At 46.5% G+C, this 24,091-nt stretch overlaps 1 protein-coding gene across 2 annotated transcripts; it reads right to left on the bottom strand.

Annotated features, from left to right (window-relative positions):
* Positions 1 to 1,211: 1,211 nt before the first annotated feature.
* On the bottom strand, positions 1,212 to 22,470 carry PAK6 (p21 (RAC1) activated kinase 6). Of its 2 annotated transcripts, XM_066634799.1 has the most exons (8): positions 22,267 to 22,470; positions 15,644 to 16,270; positions 8,742 to 9,227; positions 8,040 to 8,173; positions 5,553 to 5,679; positions 4,726 to 4,851; positions 3,870 to 4,004; positions 1,212 to 1,379 (listed from the first exon to the last, which is right to left on the bottom strand). In XM_066634799.1, exons 1-8 carry the CDS (start codon positions 22,468 to 22,470, stop codon positions 1,212 to 1,214), a joined length of 2,007 nt encoding a protein of 668 aa, XP_066490896.1. The 2 variants fall into 2 exon arrangements, with proteins under 2 accessions (XP_066490896.1, XP_066490906.1); XM_066634809.1 differs by lacking the exon at positions 3,870 to 4,004.
* Positions 22,471 to 24,091: the final 1,621 nt, after the last annotated feature.

Raw genomic sequence — 24,091 nt, 5'->3', positions numbered from 1 at the left:
CTGAGGCAGTAGCAATTCAACTTGCTGCTCTCTGACCCTCCCGCCCCATCTTTAACCCCTTGCAGTCCAAATGCAAAACATCTTCCACAAGACTGAATTTCAGATGTGTCACAAGTGTACTCTCCACATCGTGATGCACACAATACAACCTAAACTAAGTGTCCAAATGACCTTGACTTTACACTGATAAGACTTGCCATACCAAATGTCTGTGTTTCTCTTTAGAAAATATTAAAAAGTGGCCCACCTAAGTCCAGGAGTTTATAGATCCATAATCACACATTAAACTCTGTTCCATGCATTCCCCCTGCTCTTTGGGAGGTAGAGACTAAACATTCTCATCAGCAAAGCATCTTTCAGTGGAATAAAATGGGAGAGCTTCAACATTTTATTGACCTTGCTACAGAATTCAGAGCTGGTTGGAAACAATATCCAATAGCTGCCTCACAGCAGTGTCCCTTGACAAGTCCAGTGTACTCAGAGGGACCTTGGTCCTCACACTGCCTTCCTTTCAGCCAGTCCTAGCTCGAGAAGGCACTGTGTTTCCATGCCAGGAAGTTTCAAGCATAAGGTTCAACCAGTGGAGAGGTGTCTGCCATGAAGTGCCACCCTCCAGAGGTGTGTGGTTGTGAAATGACAGACCACTTTCAATTCTGGAAAAGCCACAGGTCCAACGTTATTCACACTTGTGGAAAAAAAAACAAAATAAAAGCTTTGGAGAACTCTGAAAGGAAACAGGGCTAATACTCTGAAATGAGATGCCAGGGCTGGAGTGAGAATGCCTGCCTGATGGTCAGCATTCAAAGAACAAGGGTCATTCATATTTCTGTTCTTGAGGAATGTGCCAGTTTAGTAGGCTGCAGCCCTATCTCATGACGTCTGCAGATTGACAACCTACAGCGCAAGATTCATTTTTCAGACGCCACATGTCAGAGTGAAATATGAGCAATCCAGAAAGTTCAGAATTATCTATATTACTGCCAGGATTTGTAGAAATCCAGTTTTTGATTGTCTTCAGCAAAAGAGTAAACGTTAAAAAGCAGCTAAAGATGGTGAAAATTCCCCTCTCACATTCACATCTTGGAAAGAACACTGACAAGTGCCAAGCAATCTTCATGAGGTTCGACTGCCCATCGATTATGTCTTCAACCAGTAAGTATTTCCAGGAGAAGTCCTGCATTTCAGCACCACGTATTTCTTGAAGTTCAGGGTCAGCAAGTGGAGGTGCGTTTCCTGTATCTCTGAATAAGGGGCACCAGGCACTCTGGAAGCCCTGTCTGGAGCAGAAAGGGATGATCAAGGAGTTCTTGGGCTGTTGCACGATCTAACGGGTCTCGGGTCAACATCCGTTCCAGAAAGTCTCTTAAAACTGGAGAGGTCTGTTGAGATGGAACCAATCCAAGTAAGACATTTTAGGTTTCCACACTAGTAAGTTCTTAAAAGTTTACAAAGTTAGCAAATGATTACCACTAGACATAACCCTGTGGCTATGGTACAGGGCAATGGGCTCTAGTCCACAAAAGCTTATGCCACAATAACTGCCCAATCCTGAGCTGCCCGGGTCACACAGCTGCTGCCACATCCTGCGCGCTTTAGCCTGCCGCGGGCAGCGCCTCGGGAGAAGGGGACTTTTGTTCCCTTCTCCCAGGTAAGGGAAGCAGTCCTGCAATGGGGCTACTCACTTTACTGCCGACCAAAAGGTTGGAGGTAAAGGCGTTCGTGTAGGGCTCCGAGCCCTACATGAATGGACAGGATCTGGTGAAGCTGAGCTCCACCGGACCTGCTTCCTGCCTCCCCGCTCCCTCCTCCAGCACACCTCCTGCCGCCCTCTCTCCACCCCTGCCTCCCCCTCCCACCTCCCACCCGCCCTCTCTCTGCCCTCCCCACGCCTCCCCCTCCCCGGAATGCCTCCTCCCCACCCCCACTTAATGTGCTGCTTGACGGTCCGTGAGACTGCTGAGCAGTGGAGGACGGGCTCCCAGCCAGCACTAGCCCAGCGCCGGCCAGTGCTGGGCTAGCATGGGCGCTGGCTTGGTGGTAAGCCTCACAGATGGTAAGCCTTATGGCACGTTTGCAACAGTGTGCTCCAACGGAAAGCTGGAGCACCAAGCTCAGGATTGGGCTCTAAGTGTGTCATCAAGATGCCATGTGACCCTGTTTTTGCTGCAACAAACTATATCTGTAGATCTCCCCCAACGTATCTGTAGATCCACCCCCCCCTACTCATTATTGTGCAGGCAGGCTGCAGGCAACCTGAATACCTGAAGAGGCTAGATCAAACATTAACAGTAAGCAGTTGACTCCCTACTTCCTGTTAATATTCAATCTAGTCTCTTCAAGCATCCAGGCTGCCTGCACACACTATAATATGATGGTTGGCAACCTTCAGTCTCGAAAGACTATGGTATAAGCCTACAGCACCCGGTATTCCCCGGCGGTCTCCCATCCAAGTACTAACCAGGCCTGACCCTGCTTAGCTATAAGCTTGCACGCTTATAGCACCCTGCAAAAGAAACACGCTGCCTTGGTAAGCATCTAAACAACATTAATGGGCACGGGGGACCATAGGGATAGGATTCCCTGTATCTTTGGTGAGGCCCTGGAACAGATCCCCTGCAGATATGGTGGATGCCTGTACTTCTCCAGAAAATGGTTTGCACACGAAGGGCCTAATCCTATCCAGTTTTCCAGTGCTGGTGCAGCTATGTAATGGGGGTGTTCACTGCATTTTGCAGTGGGGAAGATAGACTCGGAGGCCTCCTTAACCCATTTCTGCCCAGCCCACAGGGGTATACACTTGATCCCGGTTGCGTATATGCAATGTTGGGCAGAAATGGCTTAAGGCTTAACATCTGTCCCCTTACCTTGGGGCTGCATTGCAACTGCATCAGTGCTGAAAAGTTAGATAGGATTGGGCTCTAAGCTGTAGGAAGCATTTATCCCACACCTTTCTTAAGAGATTTAGCCACAGCATCAGGATTGGAGCTGCGACAATTCCACACCTGTAACACTGTGTGACTAAGACACAAATCTTGTTGAAAGAAGTCCTCTGTGAAAGATATGCTTTATGTTAAGAAGCAAAACACTTCTTGTTCTAGTATGAAAGAATATGTAGAACTCTGCTCCATTGCTCCTTGATCAAATTTAGGTATGAAAACACAATCTGAGTACAAATTGGAGCTAGTGGATTCAGTGAGCACATTACCATTAGTCTTATCAGGTCCATATTTGATTTAAGATCAGACCACGTTTGCAAGCTCTGACCAACTCCTCTAACCTGCTTGCGACAAATACTTCTTGTGTTTCACTGACCACTAGATGTCAGCACCAGCCTGTAGGACTGACAGCTGAACTCCACCCACAGCCCTCTATTACTCTGAGCAGATCTAAGGTTCCAGGGAGTTTATTAACTGGCGAGATGTATGGGCACAAAGGAGGCAGCAATCATAAAGCAACAGCCAGACTGGGTTTCATGGACCATTTCTGAGATGAAGAGACACAAAAACTGCACTTAATTGGACTTCAGTACAGTTTCAAGCATTATTAGTCTCTTCTGTTGAGAGCACTTCCATACAGGGGAAATAGAAAATTGAACACTGCCTATATACTAATGTGCAATAATTGCACATTTATTTGTTTTGTTGCATGGATATTCAACATACATATATAGCAGGTATCTGCAGCCAAGATGACCTCTAATTATCTGAACAGAAAATTAAGTAGAAGCCTTTCTAACTTTCTTTCATGCAGTGAAATAGCCATTTCCATACTTGTTCTATCAGGTTGCTTTCTGTGCTGAATATTTGTTAACATTATGCAGTTGCTATGGTGATTCACTAGTTGCAGGAATGCCTTGCAAACATACCGACCTTGTGAGAATTCTTTATTTTGGGAGGAGGGCTGTCACGGAGCCTCTTCATTGCTTGGACTGGAGAGTCACTAAAATAGGGGGGTTCTCCATCCACCATCTCTATCACCATGATTCCTAAAGACCAGATGTCTACCTGTAGAAGTGTAAAAATTATTCCAGTCTACAGAAAGAGGTACTAAAGCTCAATAAAATGAATGGAACTGCCCAACCGAGAAACATAAGAGTTAAAAGACACCGTGGACCAAACAGAAAACAAAGATGGTAGCTGGAGAACACCAAAAATTCTGCCTCAACTGCTGTAGGAGTCAATGGTGAAAAGCACTGGAAGGATCTTTAAAAAAAAACAAAACATTTTTCTGACAGTGAAAGTCCACCATTTTGTGACAACTGGCATGTCACAGAATGCCTCTGAGTGGTGCGGCATCCACTGGGAGTGAGAAGAATGTTAGATGCTAGGAGCAGCAACCAGGAGGACCTCTGCTGCAGTGGTAACTGCAGCAGAAAAAAAGAGATAGTCTGCAACTACTGCAGTCATGCCAGGAAGCCCCCATTCCGTGCACGTTTTCAAATAATTTCACCCTACCCCTAAAACCGATCCCCACTTTCAGAGCCTATTTTCACACCCATCTAAATTTTACCCCCATCCCAATGCCTGCCAAAACTGAAGTTTCAACTAGGGCTTGGGTTTTGGTTAATGTATCAACAGCAACATGCAGGTGACAGCCAAGCACACAATTATGGGGTACCAAAGTTGGTCAAGTAGTGGGTTTGACAAAGCATCTTTAGAGTTGGCTCAGAGACAGGCAGGTCCTCTTGACTTGCTGTCCCTTCTGCAGTCCAAGAACCATAATTACCTCCGTGGTGTATGGGGACCTTGAGATAACCTCTGGGGCCATCCAATAAGGTGTTCCTACCAGGGACTTTCTTTTCGGTACATCCTTACTGATTTGAGCACAGAATCCAAAATCAGAGAGTTTCACCTACGTGAAGGAAGGAGAAGAGCAATCAATCACTGGACATTCTATGCAAAGGAGAGAAAATGGGGCAAACAGGAAAAAATGGAATGCAGGAAAGAATACATTCATAAGGGCAAAATTGAACCTAAACTGTCCTATAATGTTGGCCCAGTCAACAACCATGGTTGGAGATGGAGTCATTTGTGCATTGAATTGTTTTTTTTTAATTTATTCATTCTTAGGCATTGATTATATTCTTGCTCACTGTTTTTAAACAGTGTCTGAAGACCTTCCCTTTTTTTATTGCAGAGCATTTTACTTCGATTTTATTGTGACAGTAAAACTATTTTTTTCTTTTTAGACAGTTAATCTTATGCTGTTTTTGTGCATTATGCATTTCTGCATTAGGATTTTGTTTTGTTTTTAATTTATTTAAACAACTGGCAGCTACATTGCACCCATCTTAAGGAGGAAAATAAAAAACCAACTACTATTAAATAAAGTCATCCAGTACTGTCAACTCTGAGTAGCTATGATTCTCCAAGGCATTAAGCAATTGATCTTCCCACCCCTGTGACCTGGGATCCATTTAAAACTGGAGGTGCCAGAGGTGGAAGAACCTAGGACTTTGCGCATGCAAAACATGCTCTTCTACTGTGCTATGACCCAGGGGACATAACAGAGAATTATGGGAAATGGGGGAAGACAAAAACTGGATAATTTACCCTTCCATCAAGGGTCAGGAGAATGGAGTCACTCTTAATGTCTCTGTGAATCACACCCTGGGAATGAAGGTAGGCAAGTGCCTGCAGCACTGACTCACATACTGTAGCAATTTGCTCTTCATTCAATCTGAAATGCAACAGCAAAAGACCCAGACATTGTAAGCTGGGGGATTTTGTTTCATTCAGCCCAACACACTTAAAAACACACATATTTCAGCAGGAGATTAAAGCACTTTCCTGTTCCATTACAAGCAAAGGAATTTGATATCATAGGATGCAGGGTGGCCACCCATGCAAGGTGCCTTTAAAAACAAGTTTAACCCATTTTTGCCTGGCCCACAAGTGTACACATTTGGTCCCTGTTGTGCAAATGCAGGGTTGGGCAGAAATGGCTTAAAACAAATGCATAGAGCAGCGTTTCTAGGATAGCTGGGGCTCCCCGAGACCCCTTCAGGGGCTCCATAAGCACACCATAGGTGGCTGCCGTCTGCCCCCTGCCCAGTTGGCTTGTCTGTCCCTCCCACCTCCCCCATTTGTGGCTCTCCTTTCCAATTCCCCTCCTGGTCTGGTTCTTTGCCGATATTTGGTATTGGTCTTTTAAGGGTGTAAATGGCTTCAGAGACCAAACAGGTTTGAGAACCACAGGCCTATGCCTGGATAGGTGTATCTCCATGGCTATTATTTAGACATGATGACAGTTAAATGGAGCCCTCAGAAACAGAGGCAGTATGCTGGGACCAAACAAAATACCTCCATGTCTCCTGCTTCATCATGAAGCGTACACTGAGATTTGTTAACCCAAAATCCTAGGCATGGTGAGCTCACTGTAGTGAAAGTTACTGCCCCTACATAAGTTATGTAGAAAGTAATTGTCCCTCTTTATGTTTTTGGTTACACTACTGACCCTGCTATTCATCAGCAGTGGCTAGCAGTCTGGAATGGATCCAGTTGGACATTGCATTCAATTCTTTAAATTCTGTATTCAGTTGCATACTGCACAGTACTTGGCCACACCTATAGACATCTCTTGCACTGCTTGGCCATTTGCCCTCACTTGGCTAAAAAAAACCCAAACACCCCAACATGCTTGTTTCTTCTTCTCTCTGTTTTCAGTGTGTGTGTATATACTCGTGTCTAAACTGTACATGGACACTCACATGACACTGCCACTTAGGTACCTATTTCATGCATGTGATGAAGTGGGCTTTGGTCCATGGAAGCTTGTATTGTACTACATGTTTTTAGACTGTTGGGGTCACAGGATTCTTCTTTGCTTTTCCTGCCTCCATCCCAAAACTCTACTTGTGAGCCCTCAGTGGAATCTGCTGGCTGCTGCTGGAAACAGCACACTGGACTAAGTAAAAAATGTACATGACTCCATGGACTGGTCAAATTTTTGAGCTTTGTTCCCTGACAGTTCCATTTCTACAACAATTTTAGAAGAAGACTTCCTGTTTCGCCTCATGCGGAATAGCGACTTCAAAGAATATCTTACATTCTTTTTCTTTCTTGGCAACTTCTGCTTTGATGAGGCACAAAAGCAGTACGAGAAGCTGTTGGGTGCTTGTTCTTAGATGTCCCGTTTCAGGGATGGGTTGTGGGTAGGGAGGCAGTTGAGGGCAGAGCCTCCCCACCTGAGTCCTTTCAAAAGTGCCACCACCATGTGAAGCGCCCAAGCATCCACAACCCATGCGCTTTTCAAAGGCTGTGGGGAGGCTCTGCCCTCACCTGCCTCCCCACCCACCACACATCCCCGTCCCATTTTTGTACGCTCAGAGACATTTTTGTATGCCTGCTGGAAGTCCAGGGCACACTTTTAAAGAAGTATCACTAGACTTCACAAACTGAACCAGAAGGGAGTGGACATATCCCTACTTGCAAATAATGAATGTTTATGCTGTGCAAATCTTTCTTGGCTTAATCAGAACCCTGCTTTTCCAGGTCTCCAGTGCTCTGAGCAAGGGTGGGCTGCAGGGGTGATGCTAGCAGTTGACAATGTGGGCATCTGGTGAGGCCCAGAAGACAGCAAGAGTACAGCAAGTGAAAAAGCATCATTCTGTCATTTTATGTAGAGCACCCAAAAAAGATGGCGGAAGTACAAACTTCTGGATTACCCAGCTCAAAGGATGACATTCTATGGTCCCAGCATTGTCTATGACGCCAGGACAATGGGAGGCATCCTTGTTTGGGGCAGGGTGGAAGCAATGAAGGCCTTGCACCAGCTCCAGACTTCTTGCGTTCCTGCTGTGGAGTGAGGAGGGCCTCAGTCCTATTTCCCTTTTGGTTCTACAACCAGTCTGAAGTTACACTCTTTGGCTGCTGTAACATGGTGTAGCAGAGTGCACAAAATATTGCACAGAGTCACCTGCAATCTGTAGGCCACTGTTCGCACACACTAATGTTCATTTGTTCAGCCAGCAGGTTGCTCTTGCATCCAATGGAACAGGTCCATTTGGCCTGTTACTATTGTATTTTTTTTTCCCCTACCTGATTTGGGACAGTATATCTGTGAGGGCCCCTCCCTGGAGAAATTCCATCAGCACCCAGAGCTCATCTCCCACAAGATAGCTTTTATACATCTCTACCACATTGTCATGCTGGTAGTCTCTCATTATCACCACCTGAGGAAGACACAGAAAGATAAGTAACTGCTGGTTCACATACCATCAGCTTTGGCTGGTCTGACATATCAACAGTTCACCATGTCCTTGCTTAAACCACCCTGAGTTGGAGAATTTTGAAACTACCAGGACATTCAAAATCAGCCTCAAACAATCACATGAAATGAATTGCCCATCAGTGATCCACCCAGAAGTTCTCACTTCATTCATCTCCTTCCTCAGTATTTCATTTCGCACTCCAACCACCACCAGCCTTTCTTGCAAGCTTTTTTCTTTTTTTGCTATGGCTGTTTTCATTTCCTATTCGGAGATGAAGGTTTGGATTCCACCAATAAGACCTAAATTCCCACCCCTTCTTCCCTCTACAGTCTCCTTTGTCTCCTGAGGGAGGGGACCCACCCCAGAGAACTGGAGAACCAGCAGCAGCAGGTATCACCAACCGCCCCCCCCTCCCGTACGAACAGAAGAGACTTCCAAGAGCAACTTCAGATGTCCTCCCAGCCAGTGTTTTTCTTGCCATCCATTTTTGTCCAAGGAACATGCAATTAGTTTCTTTCTACGTAGTCACCTCATTAAACAGGAGCTCTCGCCGCTGCTGCTTTCGCAGGTCCATCATCTTCACCGCCACTTGCCGCCCAGAGTGCTTCTCGCGAGCGATGCAGACGATGCCCGTGGACCCCTCGCCAATCTTCACATAGTTTTCCAGCATGGTCCTGGGATCACCTTGGTCCACCACCATCCTCAGTGCAGCCTTGAACTGCTCATGAGTGACAACTACTGGATCTTCGTTGGCTGGCTGTGCTTTAGAGTCCAAGGGAAGGTGAAGGTTGCTTGAGCTGGTTTGTGTGTGTCTGTTTCGGGGGGACCCTGCTGGTGACGGCCTGCCCTGTGGCAAGACTGCTGCACTCTCAGCTGTTGGGGATCTCTGAGGGGTACCAGCTTCTGAAATCCTGGCATAATCGGGCACTGGCTGGTCAGAGGGAAGCGACTGGGATTTGGTTGCAGGGCTATGCGGTGAGCCCCAGTGTTGTGGCGGCCTGAAGAAGGGATTGGACTGGAAAAGAACAGCGAGAGAGAAAATGACATTATTAGATAAATAGGAAAGGGGATGCAGAAGGCATGAAAGTTGTATTCATCAGTTTATATTGTTCATGGACAAGTGAGATTTGGGATTAAACCTTTGATGTAGTGTGGACTTGAAATATGGAACTTCCTTCTGCCAAGTTAGACCCTTAATCCTGCTAAGTCAGTACTTTCTACACTAGCTGGCAGAATTCTCCAGAGTTTCAGACAGGGGTCTTTTGCCATCTCCAGCTGGAGGTGCCATGGGCTGAACCAGGGAACTTGTGCATTCAAAGCAAGTGCTCTACCACTGTCATGGCCCTTCCTCAGCTGGGGAAGCCAGAGCTTCGGTCACCCATCTCTAAAATAAGGCTAATCACAGCTTACATGCAGAATCCATCGTCAGGACGGAACACAAAACAGGTATCAGACATGAAGATGTGGACATGAGGTTGCATCCTCATTTCTGCCCCCACCATGATGAGCTCCATCCAGGAAGAAACGGTCTGTGCAAATGGAATATGTACTTCCAGCCCTGAGAGACGCTCCCAATGATGGAAAGGCTAACCAGGGTGCTATAATGGACTTCTGCGCTTCCCGAATCTTTGATGAGAATGTCAAACCAACAGCGGCTAGAATGCATTTTCCACTGAAGAATGGCTCTCTTCCATATTCTATCATGCGTTAACAATGTTCACGTGTACCAAGAAGGCACAAAGGAACTTTCACAGCTTATGCTGACAATCATTTTGAAGCGCAACAGGAAGGAGTAACTTCCCCTTTTTCTGTTAATCCAGACTTCCCTTATTCTGCATCAGTGACAAAATCACAGGACAAATAGAGTAATGCAGAGGAGAGAGTTCAGAGGTGGGGAGGGGCAGAATACAACTATTAAGAGAAGGTTCTTCAAATGCCGGGGCACTGCTGCGGGGGAAGGGGGAGCTAACCCTTTCGTTTTCAAGGGTGCTTGTGTCATAAAACAAGGAAGTGCTCATCCTTGACCAAGGAAAATTATATATTTTAAAACATTTGAATACACATGGGGTGGGGTAGGGAAGGAAGATCAACCGTGATGTCACAGGCACAGGATTGATAGCAAAGATCACACAAAATGTACACATCTATCAGCATGACGACAGCTATGCTTTGGGAGGGGCAGGTAGGTTTAGATTTTAGAAGACACCTCCTGATGTGCCACAATCCTCCCCCTCCCCTCTCCCAAAAGAAAACTATGAATGTCCTGGTTTGGTAGTAATGAAAACGCAAAAGGAAAATATGGCTGTATCACACCCTACCCTAGACGGCTAAGAACATTTTCCCATCTCAAAAACGAGTTGCCTTTAAAAGGGGATTGGACAAGTTTCTGGAGGAAAAATCCATTACGGGTTACAAGCCATGATGTGTATGTGCAACCTCCTGATTCTAGAAATAGGCTATGTCAGAATGCCAGATGCAAGGGAGAGCACAAGGATGCAGGTCTCTTGTTATCTGGTGTGCTCCCTGGGGCATTTGGTGGGCCGCTGTGAGATACAGGAAGCTGGACTAGATGGGCCTATGGCCTGATCCAGTGGGGCTGTTCTTATGTTCTTAAACTACAATTCCCAGGAGGCCTTGCAGGTCTCTTGTTATCTGTTGTGCTCCCTGGGGCATTTGGTGGGCTGCTGTGAGATACAGGAAGATGGACTAGATGGGCCTATGGCCTGATCCAGTGGGGCTGTTCTTATGTTCTTATGTTGCCTGTAAAAGCCATTAGTGTCATGCTAGAACACTCCGCATGCATCAAAAGCATTGCTGTTACAGCCTTTTCAAAATATTCACAGTATAAACTTATACGATTTGATTGTCTGCCTAAACTTTTCACATGTTTACATTTCCAGTACAGTGATCAATCAATCATTTGCTTGACAAAGTCATGTCTATTCTAGGAAGCGGTCACTGCAGGAAAAGCACTTCCAAACCATACTTTTCAAAGCCGAGACACACAAAATATGAAATACAGACATCTCCCTACTCATTCCACACAAATAGCAAACAAAAAACAAAACAAAAAAACACACACACACAACACACTGAAGTCTTTCATATTGCCATCTCCACAAAGAAGGACGCAAGAAAAGCCCTTCTGGACCAGGCCAAAGACTTATCAGGTTCAGCATCCTGTTCTCCATTGTAGTCACAAGCAGAAGAGTATTGTATTGTATTGGCAACCTTCAGTCTCGAAAGACTATGGTATCGCGCTCTGAAAGGTGGTTCTGGTACAGCGTCTAGTGTGGCTGAAAAGGCCAATCCGGGAGTGACAATCCACACTTTTCTCCCTGCACTGCACCCACTGCAGCTGGTCAAACTGTCACTGAACCTGCAGGCAATGGGGAGAAACACAGAACTGGAGCTGAAGTTGCATGAGCATAGGATTGCACAAGCACTATCACTGTGCTAGAGTACAATACAAATTCAGCCAAGGAGTTGACATGGCTGCAGGATGCGAATATATAAAGGGCTGAAATCCAGAGAATCAAGAATGGGGCTTACTAGAGACTCTCACACCCCTTCCTCCATCCTGTGGCTCTCAGTCCCGTCCCGTACCCCCAAACGCTGATTTGGAAGATCAGCAGACCTTCCGGATTAGCAGGATAGTTGCCACGGAAGAGAGAAAAAGATTGAAATTGTGCTTCCTTCTGCACAAGCTGAAGTGCCATTCCACTCATGCAAACCCTTTGCAGGATCCCACACAGTGCCTTTTCAAGAGCTTGTGGCTTTCTAGCAAAATATCAGTGCACCTTAGACAGTTGTACAGGATAGTAGATACATTGTTGAGAAAAACCATCAGAGACAGTGAATGCACAAACATCTCTACTGGAGCTGGAGGGCAGTAGATTAAGGGGAGTTGGTTAATGTCGCCAAGAATGTTTTATAGGTTATTTTCCTAGATTGAATACTTGGTATGTCCCTATTAACCATAAGCCTGCAAGTCAAAGGGCCACCACTGTTATCTTCACCTGCTGGTACCTTTACAAGCTGAACTGCATCCTTCCCTCCCCCCAATTGTCCTGTGAGGAGGAAGAGGAGGAGAAATCAGAGAGGCAGACCCTCGCCCTTTACTTCTGCAAGGATTTCCCACTGCACAATTTCATGTAAGCTGCTCTGAAAGCCTGTGGGCTGAAAAGGAGGGTGTAGATGCTTAATGAATTAAGTAAATAGTTGAAAGTTGGTGGTGTGGCTTTGGAGAGCAGCCAAAATAAAGGGAAGGAAAAGTTGTTCTGTTTTCCCAGTACCCAGGACTCCACCTGGACTATACATACCAAATTATCTTAAATAAACGTTTCTATTTTACCCTATTGACCCTTGTGGGTTCATGTAAGGAAGTGTACACTCATTCTGCCCAATACATCCTGGGTAGGACGGACACACACACACACACACACACACACACACACACAAGTAACTGCCTGCTGGAAATTACTTCCCCGTCTTCACCTGCACCACCCTTCCATTCCAGCTCAGACACGTTCCCAGCGGAATGGTGTTTTCAAACCTCCTGCTTTGTTTTACAAACTCGCTTTATGTAACCCAGAGCATATCAAAAAGCCCCCACAGATGCTGGTGCTTCCAAGATGCCTGTCTTTGACCACATATCCAACACATCTCCTAAGCCAAGCTTTCCAAAACCTGACACATACATGACCAAACAGACATGTGTTTGTCCTGCACACAACACGTATGCTTTCCTCTAGTCCGTTTATACTTCATCACACGTTTCCCGGCACCATGCAGAGAAAGAAAGGACCCCAAAAGAAGTTAATCATTAAGACTTCCTTGAAGCAAGCTGACTTGTGGTAACAGGTTTAGAAAGAACTAGAGCACGTGATCTTCAAGCAGAAGTCCCAAGTTCAATTGCAGGCATCTCTGGACAGGGCTGGGAAAGACCCTGAAGCCTTGGAGAGCCTCTGGCAGTCAGTGCTGACAACACTGAGCGAGATGTAGGAATGCTCTGACTCAGTAGGAGGCAGCTTTCTAACAAACAGGCTGCTGTGCTTTGTTTTTTTTCCTTTCACCGAAAGGCTGGACACAGGAGGACAGACAGACACCAGCAGCTTCAGGTGCTTCAGAATTGTCCCTATGTAGACACAGGCACACACACATACACACACACCTATCCAGGTCAGGCTGATATGGGCGGCAGCCTCACCTACCCACCGCTCACCACCTGGCATACTGGTCTCCCACACTGCGTCATCCTCTTACATTTATGAATGTGCTCTGAGTCAGCCAGGATTCAGCACCCTTCCAACTGAGCTTCCTCCTCCTGGCTAGCCTGGAACAAACTTGGTTACCCATCAGTAGCACTTAGCCGACACTGCAGGAGTCCTGTACAATCCGCTTCTGGGCAATCGGCTGCTTGGCATTTTAGTAATGGATCTCTGAAAGCACAACCTAGAATCAGACTGAATCCCAATCCTATCCAACTTTCCAGAGCTGATGCAGCTGCAGTGCAGCCCGCAGGAGGAGGCCTCTGTGACTGCCCCCCTCCCATTGCAAAATGCGGTGCATACCCCTCTGGCACAGCTGCATCAGCGTTGGAAAGTTGGGTAGGACTGGGCCCTGAGGAACAGAAGGATAGCAGGTCTGTTTAATACAGTATGAGCATGTTATCTGGCTATTGGCTGTATCTTGTCTTGTGTGCTCTCAGCAGTATCTGGTGGGCCACTGTGAGATACAGGAAGCTGGACTAAATGGGCCACTGGCCTGATCCAGCGGGGCTTTTCTTATGTATGGGGTTTTGGCCTCAAGAGGAGATCACTTCTCTCATTTGTTTCCTGCCTTCTTTCAAGGAGCTCAAGGTGGTACACACAAGAGCGATTCCTTTTACTTTCACAACAACCTTGTAGGTTTGGCTGAGAAAAAGAGGTTAGGTTGCATGACTGAACTTTCCCATCTCAATGCAACATTCTGCCCATCACACCATAGTGTGCTGGGGGCCCACACTGACCCCGATTTCTCCTCTTCGCCCTTTGCAACACCCCATCTTCACTACAGAAAAGTCTGTATTTGAAGAACATCTTATTTGTTTATCTTACAGCACATATCAGTACGCAGCTGCTTGAAAATCCTTGTCTCACTTTATGCGCCAACCACCCTGCAGAAGCATCTTGCCTAAGGCTGCACAGCATGCTCAAGGGTTTGGCTTTTCCTCCGCTATCAGGCCAGCCCCAATTTGTGGAGCCGGGCTCTCCAACATATCCAGGCCCCCACACCTGCGATTTCTTCCCTTCTTTGAAGCCAACCCTGCACTGAGAAAAGCCTCCTAACACATACTTCTGGTGAACGAGTCCCTCAGGTCCTTGAACTGCATGAACCCTGCTAACCGATGCCAATTGGCCAGAAAAATCTCAGGCAACCCGATTCTTATAAACCCATCAATCAGGGTACAATGATGCACTGCCAGGCAAACACAGGGTTTCCTGGTGGGGGGAGGGGGAGGGAAGGAACTGTGGAGGAGAACCGGCAGGCAGGGGAAGAGTTTTTTGAAACTTCAGTTTCTTTTAAAAGCAACCCCTCACCTATCAAATCCTCCCTATATCTCCAACCTTATGTTTGCCATGTAATGCTCCAGGGGGAAGGGGAGTAAGCTTACTCAGTCCTTCCTATTCTCGTCCTCAACCACTCCCATTAGCTCTGAGAAACCCCCTCTCAAAATTTATAGCTTTAGGCCAGAACACACAAAAAGCAGGGATGTGCGGTGTGTGTGGGACGACAGGCAATGCATAGCTTTGAAAAGCATCACTGCTGCTTCTTCTGTGTGAGGTGCACAAGCTCTCACAACCCACACGCTCTGCGACGTGAGAGCAGCAGCAACGACGCTTTTCAAAGGAGTCTGGTGGGGCAGCTATGCCTTACCTGTCGCCCACACACCGCACATCTCTGACCAAAAGTCATCTGTTTCTGCGTACCACAAAAGTTCTAAACATACATTTTCAAGCACAAACTGACTGTCCAAGCAAGGCAGGGTCCATCTTTTTTATTTTCATTGGACTGTTACCAGTGTTGGGTCCCTCAACAGGTAACTGAGACCAACTTTTCATTTCTTTTACTATGTAATCTAGTTTGTGAACTTGTTGTTCAAAAGTGGCACAGTACATAACTTTTTTTTTCAATATCCTCCCCTTTGGTAAGAAAAAAAATACGGGTATGGCAAAAGATTTGCCAGCACATAATAATCTCTGTGCTGGTGATTTAACGCCAAGGAACTTTTAGGTCAATAGCTACTTCATTTTCTTTGTGCAAGTGTCATTCCCAGTTATTAATCTCAATCTTCAAGGAGCCGACATCATATTTGCCTTCAGAACTGAATTTGGCAGCAAGTTGGAAAGGCACCAATGTAGCAAGCTCTGAAGGGCCCAGTAAACATACCTTTATCTGCTGGCTGTTTCCAACTTTATTGGAGGTGCCGGATGAAGGAAACACACTTCGCAACAGCCTCCGCTTCAAGCTGTTCTCCCTCGATTTGGAGCCAGGGCTGCCCTCCCCTGGAGGCCTTGTATTGGCTTGGCCCCCATGGAAAGGCTGAGCATAGTGCTCTTCAGAGCTTCTCCTTCCGGTGCTATCTCTGTTTATCTCAGGAACTGGGACGTATTGCTGGTGCTGAAAACCTGAAGAGAATGGAACAAAGCGGCTGTTGGCGCCTTGGAATTCCGTCGGTCCCAGGGACTGCGCTTTCATGACTAGGCCATTGGAGTGAGCCTCGCCATCCAACGTGGGCTTATAATCTGGCCATAAGGTCTGCCTTCGAGCTGATTTGGTTCCACCATTGCAGTTGAGGTAGTTTCCATATTTGTCTGCCCAGTCCACTTCAGCGTACTGTAGATACATGTCAGTGGGTACATCTTCTCCCAGAAGCCCCAGTGACTGGGCTCTTCTCCTGTTCGTGGGGCTCTTTCCCCTCAGGGTGTTAGAACTGATGAGGGAGAGCTTCTGGATATCATTGAGTATTCCAGAGATATATCCTTCCACTTCAAATGTGCTGGCTCTCACAACCTTCTGCCACAAAAGCAAAAGCAAAGTTAGAATTCTGCTCTCACTGTCTCTATAGGCCACTGCTTCATGCCTCCATTCATATGGAGCTTCTCCAGGCAGAATGGAGAGCAATATCAGCTAGCTCAGGGGCGTCAAACTCATTTCATACAGCAGGCCAAATAGCATTCATGGTGCCTTCTGGGGCCAGAAGTGATGTCATTAAAGCAGGTGATGATCAGAAATAAGCATGCTTTGGGGCACAATCCTAGCCAGTTCTACTCAGAAGTAAGTCCTATTTTGTTCAATGGGGCTTACTCTCAGGAAAGTGTGGTTAGGATTGCAGCCTGTCACTTAGGAACTCATTAGAGGTATCTGAGCTGTGCAAAGTGTTGCCTTGGCAGAAGAGGCACTGCTGAAAGGGGGCCCCACCTGATAATTGGGTTCTCTCAGCACCTCAGCAGCTTCTCCCTTTCTCATCCCTCTTGGTCTTCCTCTTCCCCCGTAACTTGCCTTCTGAGGCTTCCTTCCACCTCTCCTCCCAGCACCTCAGCAGAAGTAGTGCTGCTGAAAGAGAAGCGCAGGGAGAGCCTAATTATCACACAGGCCACCATTTCAGCAGCGCCACTTCTGTCAAGGAGCTGGGAGGGAGAGATGGATGAAGTGACACCTTTCAGCAGTGACACCTCAGCAGAAGCAGTACTGTGGAAAGGGCAGCCCACATAATAATTGGGCTGCCCCAGTACTGCCCTTTCAGCAGTGCCACTTCTGCCAATGCTCACTTTGCAGCTCAGCAGTTGATGGTGGTCCCATATTTCTCTTGGGATCAAGGATTTAGTAGGCAGAAGCTGCCAAATGTACCTCATGTGAAGGGTCCAAATGTACCCGATTCACAATACCCCAACTTGTGTCTCTTCCACCAGACACTTAACTTCCCACTTATTTTTGAAACATCACCCACAAAACACACGTGGGGCTTATTTTAATCTCTGCAGCCAATACGGGAAGGGAAGAGGTTAGAATTTATTTTAGCCCACGCTGCGACAGAACAGCCTGCCATATGAACTCTGAGATGCTGATAACTTTACGTTCTATATGTCCACTCCTCATGAAAACTCACCCATGGGATGAAACCAGCCATGAGGAGGCCTCATCCTCATTCATATTCTGGCCCTGTGGAAATGTCTTCAGTTCTGGAATGCAATATCCACACATCTCCACCCCAGCCCCCCACTTCGGCTACACCTTATCTGCTTTGCCGTCTCGCCATCTCATTTAGGAGGTAAGAGGCTTAACAGCCTAACACCATCCATTTCCCCACAGGGAGGCTTGGTACAATATCGATGCCATTTTCTGGCACTATTCCCAATCAGTGTGGAAAACTCTTCCCCTGGAGTGAGAAAACAATTTCTATTTGCTAACAACTTTGCACCTTTACACAAGCCAAGTTGAAATAACTACGGCAGCAAAACCAGACCTGCGTCCAGATTGCTGTCATATGATAGTTAAGATAAGGAGAGGCTTATTGCTGAATAATATGACCTCATTCACACATGTGGTCAGCAGCAGCATGATTACAGCTGCATGGCTGCTGTCAACTGCATGGCTGCAGCCCTGTTTGAGTAGAACAGCTTTCTAACTAACTGCAGTGTTTTCATTCAAGCCAATGCAACTCCATGGGGTTTGCAACAGCATGGTGGAGTGACTCATATAGGGAGTCATTTTTACACAGTGCTTTCCCCATGTGGAGTCAAGTCCACCAAGCTAAATTTTAACTGGCAGCAAACATATTTGCCAGCTGCACTTGTAAACTGGGCCTCCCATCACTGGGTTTGCAGCCAATACTGTGAATGGTCTTGTGGAGAAGAATTGGGATTGGGGAGGTACCAAGTGCTTTGAAAGCTCTCCAGGTGGTATTTGGTCTGTGATGCCATTGTGGCTGCAAGTCATCACCTGATGTTGCAGCCACTGAGTGACACACATACTTGTGTGAACTCACCCTATGCCTGGCAATAAAATGATGTTCCCAGATAACATAAGAAGAGTCCTACTGGATCAGGCCAAAGGTCCATCTAGTCCAGCTTCCTGTATTTCAAAATGGCCCTCCAGATGCCTCAGAGAGCACACAAGACAACAAGAGACCTGCATCTTGCTGTTCTTCCTTGCAAGCATGGCTGTCCTATCCCAGAAGGTCTCAATATTTCAAAATAAACACCACAGACACACCAGCAAAAGTAACTTTCTGGAAGAGAGGCTGTGCTGAGTTGAACAGGGACAATTACGCCTGGCATGCTAAATATGACAGCTACCACTTTAACAAGTGCTCCCCCTATCCCTAAAATATCCTACTGCAAGTAAGACCAGGTACATTTGCATGGAAGAATCATACACTGATCCCCTGTTTATCCTCCCTCCAGTCCCCTTCTTTTCTTTGTTGTGTTTTTTCCCCCTGAATTGTCATGTCTTTGGGGCAGGATCTGCCCTGTCATCTGTTGTAAAGGACTATCTACACAGATGGTACTAACAGAACGTAGCTAGAAGAGAGGCAGCACAGCATAAGAACATAGGAACAGCCCCACTGGATCAGGCCATAGGCCCATCTAGTCCTGTATCTCATAGCGGCCCACCAAATGCCCTAGGGAGCACACCAGATAACAAGAGACCTCATCCTGGTGCCCTCCCTTGCATCTGGCCTTCTGACATAGCCCATTTCTAAAAGTACAGCAAGTACAGCAGGTGCCACAATGCGCCGTGTAAGTGACCCCTCTCCCTGGATCCATTCATGGCAGCAAAGGCAACACAAAGAATTGGATAAAAGGATAAACTGCCCCAAATGGCTCTGATGGTGAGGGGGAAAGGGGTGCTTATATGGTGCTTTGTGGCGCCTGCCGAACTTGCTTCACCAGCCACCCTCTAGCTACGCTTCTGGACACTATATAAATAATGGTAATCTAAGGCTCCTCACACTCATTTCAGTATACATTCTAAGCCTTGAGCAATTTGCATATCGAGTCTCCATCCCATTGCAGAATTCACAAGGATGCCACCTCCCACTAGTGAAGAAGCATTCAAGGCGGACTTTCCCTGCATTCCCAACCAGGACAAGCTGCCACGAAGGAGACTTGCAAGCAGCAGCACCCAACTAGGGCAGTGATTCTCAAACTGTGGGTCAGGACCCACTAGGTGGGTCGCGAGCCAATTTCAGGTGGGTCCTCATTCAGTTCAATGTTTTATTTTTAATATATTAGACTTGATGCTACCAAGCTATGTGATTGCATTTGGGGAAATGTTACAGACCTGTACTTTTAACAAGCTACTATGTATATCAGGAGTGCCCCCCCCTTTTTTGGCTCGAGAGCTACTTTGAAACCCAGCAAGGCCCGGAGATCTACCAGAGTTCTTTTTACAATGTTCGCGCCATCATAACATATAACATTTATGTGTACAATGTATGTTGGTGTACCTTGAGCCCCACTGAGTATAACAGGACTTACTCCTGAGTAGACATGCCTAGGATTAGGCTGTGAGGCTGCAATCCTAGCCACACTTACCTGGGAGTAAGCCCCATTGAGTACAATGGGCCTTACTCCCGGTGTTTCCTCCCAGAGGCACCTGAAAGGGGGGAGTCGGCACTTCGCGATCTACTCATTTTGCCTCGCGATCTTCCGGTAGATCGCAATCCACCTATTGAGCACCCCTGATGTATATTCTTTTAACAATGATTGTCAATGGGACTTACTCCTGGGTAAGTGTGGGTAGGATGATAGCCTAGGATTGTTCAAAATTTTCCTGCTTGATGATGTCACTTCTGGTCATGACATCACTTCCAGTGGGTCCTGACAGATTCTCATTCTAAAAAGTGGGTGCTAAATGTTGAGAACCATGGTTCTAGGGCATGGAGTCTCTAAACCTTTCGGCTGAAGGGCCTCAACAAATATCCGGCATGGTGTCGAGGGCCGGAAAAAAAAATTAAATATAAAATTTAAATAAATACATTAGAGATGGAACTTAGATGAATGACTGAAATGAATGAATGAATGGGCTCAAATGTCCAGGATTTCTCCAAGCACCAACACAGCTCAAGAAATAAAGCACACACACTTAAATGGACCCCCATTCGCCCACAAGCACAACTATGTTTGTGTTTGGTCAACTGGGCCAGAGGCTCTCAGGGGAACAGAGGCTGGCCGTGGGCCAGATAGAGGCACTCTGTGGGCCGCATCTGGCCCCCGGGCCAGGGTTTGGAGTCTCCTCCTCTAGGGCAACAGCATATTTGAAATAGTGAGGTGGCTGCTGCTCCAAGGATACCTTGGCATGAGACAGCTTCAGGTCCTTCTTTTCAGGAGCACAGGGGGGGAAAAAAGTTAGGGTGAAGCTGTTCCAATCTGGAGAGCCTCCCTGTTCTGTTTCATGATGGGAGAAGTCCACTTCGCAAAAATTCTCGAATAGACCAAGGGAGATCCGAATGTTCTTTTGTAAGGAGGACGACGTATAAATCAGTCCTTAGCTTCACAGTCTAGAAGTCTCCTCTCCTCTTCCCTGCCACAGTAATGTATCAACCTGCTTGCATGCAAACCTAGTGCTCTTTTGTTTTCTGTAAACTGAATGAACTGCCAGCCACCCAACTGGCTTGGTAGACTGGCAGCAGAAGGGTTGGGCTCCATTCTGCAAACATGATGAAATAGAAAAAGCCCAAACAAAAACAGATAAGTCAAGAACCCAGCCTGGGGAACCCATTCCACAGGGATTATTTGGCCTGTTCTGTTTCAGACAAAGCCACAACCTCCCATACCTGACAGTCACTAGGTGAGATGATGGCAATAGAACAGGCTTGATCACTATTTAGGGTTGCTTTGCACATGGAGTTTATTCTAAATGGACTGAGATTGTACCCAGATAGCTAAAAAAGATCATGATCGTATCTGAAATGGGGTGCAGGCCCTTATCTCTTTGTGAGCAAATCAGCTGGGACGCCAACTCTGGGACACCTGCTAAATGTTCTAAGCCCCCAGGGGTCTTCAGTTTATCTAGATAAAGGGTAAAGTAGCACTGCAGGCACTAGTGATTCACATGGAAACTGCAGCGATCCTATGCTGTTAGCTGGCTGTCCAAGCTGACTATCAAGACAAATACAAGTGGCACCAAAACCAGGATAGAACTACCTAACCCTCAAGCCAGGTAATAACTCTTCTACGGAACACTGCTTTTCCTCCACTCCACAATTTCCTGCTTAATGTTAAGTTTCACTGGAGCAAGCTGGCATCTAGAAGCACCCCAATGATTGCTCAATATAACTGCAACAACATTATATGAGCACAGCATGTCCTTTCTTCTATTACAATATTAGAAAACGATGCTTCTGTTCACAGAAGGACAAGCCTTCTTGACACCTATTTCTTTAACTTTCTCCTTCCTGACTGAGACATACAAAATCATGCAGGGGGTGAACATAGTAGATGGAGAGACGCTCTTTCCCTCTCACATAACACCAGAACCAGGGGACATCCACGAAAGTTGAGTGTTGGGAGTGTTAGGACAGACAGAAGAAAATATTTCTTTACCCAGTGTGTAATTAGTTTGTGGAACTCTTTGCCACAGGAATCAGTGATGGCATCTTGCCTGGATGCCTTTAAGAGGGAATTGGACAAATTTCTGGAGGAAGAGTTCATTACGGGTTACAAGTCACAGCAGGTATGTGCAAGCTCTTGGTTTTAGAGGCAGGTTGCCTCTGATTGCCAGATGCACGGGATGGCACTGGGATGCAGATTGTGACTGTTGTCTTGTGTGCTCCCTGGGGCTTTTGGTGGGCCACTATGAGATACAGGAAGCTGGACTAGATGGGCCATTGGCCTGATCCAGCAGGGTTCTTCTTATGTTCACTCCACATGTCCTTCCAGCTGCTCCTTTTCATTTGGGCCCCCTTTTACCCCGAGCAGAATACCATCAAAATTAACTGCACAGGGAGAGGAGACTTCGTTCCAGTGCCAGTGAACTGCAGGGAGATGCCAAGACTCTCTGCTCACCTTCATAGGTTGAAGCTGCACTCGCGTGATCCTCGAAGGGTCCACGACTGGTTTGGGCCGCTTCAGGGTGTCCAGGATATTTTGCCATTGGGGAGGCAGGCCAATAAATTTCCCCTCCTTTGGGTCAAATGAGGTGTGCACACGGTGCTCAAAGTTCTGTGGAGCGGAGATCTCGGGACGTTTCCTCTTCTTCTTGCGGAACATGGTGCCTGGAAGACAAACAGATTGTTTATTCCAGTGGTTGCCAATGTTTTTCCACTTCTGCACCCCTTGGCAGCCCATTTTCATAACTTGTACCCTCATAGTAGCCAAATGTTTGTAATTAATATAGCTGCTATTATTTCAAATGTATATGTTTCCAACTACTGATCCATATCTGATGATACATTAATTCATTATAAAAAAACTAGCAGTTGCTGTGGCTTTCACAGCCAGTTGGCTGCCTGCCTTGCTTGCCGCCACAAGGCATTCTAATACAGACCTGCCTTTTTCTACCATTATTCAATTCTTTTTCAAGTACCCCTAAATGTTCTGGCAAGTACCCTTAGGGGTACACGTACCCCAGGTTGGGAGTCACTGGTTTATTCAATTCATGAGTCTGATCTCAGTCCAGCTGAGAGCAATTGGTCAGATAGAGCAATGGTTGGCCTCAAATGGGGACCTGCACTTCCATTCACATCAGTAACTACATCCACTTATAGTTATAGCACAATCCTATGTATGTCTACTCAGAAGTAAGTCCCATTGTGTTCAGTGGGGCTTAGGGCTAAATCCTATTCAACTTTCTAGCCCTGATGTAGCTGAGCCAATGGGGTGCGTACTGCACCTTGTGGTAGGACTGTAGTTATGGAAGCCTCAACAAGGTAAAGAAATATTTGTTCCTTTGTCTTGGGGCTGCACTGCAGCTGCACCAGCGCTGGAAAGTTGGATGGGATTGGGCCCCGACTCTCAGAAAAATGTGTACAGGATTGCAGCCTCAGGTTACGCACAGAGAAGCCTACCTATGTATGTGGATCTTCCTTGCTGGAATGAGACAATGGCTTTTAGCAGTGGGTAGGAGAACCCCAACTATAATTATGTCTACACCCACTTTCTAGTTCATTTCCTTATTGTTTAGACATCCTCCTTTTAACCTGAATTTTTCTAAGTTGGTTTTTCTTTGAATAAGTTAACATCTGAAGACTGGGAGGGGACTTGTAAGCAGTTTTGCTGCTTCCTCCCTCCTGGGCCTCTTGCAACTGCTGCTGGGAGTCAGGATATGAATGAATGACAGCCAAAGTAAGACAGCCCTACCTGCTAGCTGTTTTGCAGCCACTTCCAGGGCAGGAATGGCTCTTTGCACCCTTCCATTGCAATTACGTCTGGCACCAGGACACAGCAGCTGCAAGAGACACCACTGGCAGCCCAAATAAGGGAGGCTCGCTCCTTGAGTGACCTCATTTTTTTTTCTTTTTAATATATTGAAGCTGCCTCAAGAACTTCAGTTACCAAGCAGAGTATAAGGTTTGCATTCGCAGTTAATTATCATTTGGATCCAATATCTGCCTATATAAAAGTGAGGCAAGAAAGGAACCATGCATTTTTATAGCGGCCACCATCAGTACTGACACATTTATTCAATGTTTTTGTTAACATGCAGTTCTAGAATCCAGCTGAAATGAACATACACCTTCCTCTGCTCAATTTGTGTATGGTGAAAGATGGAAGTCATTTTAGTGATCTCCTGGGGGGGGAGGGTAGGTCAAACTTTGGGGGCAAACTACTCTTGGTAGAGCTAGATTTCTCATGATGGTTGCCATATTGGCCTCAGAATGCCCCCCTTGAA

The sequence above is a fragment of the Tiliqua scincoides genome, chromosome 1, assembly GCF_035046505.1.
Source record: "Tiliqua scincoides isolate rTilSci1 chromosome 1, rTilSci1.hap2, whole genome shotgun sequence".
Lineage (NCBI taxonomy): Eukaryota > Metazoa > Chordata > Lepidosauria > Squamata > Scincidae > Tiliqua > Tiliqua scincoides.
The sequence above is the reverse complement of the archived record's forward strand: the minus strand, read 5'-3'. Positions and strand labels throughout refer to the sequence as shown.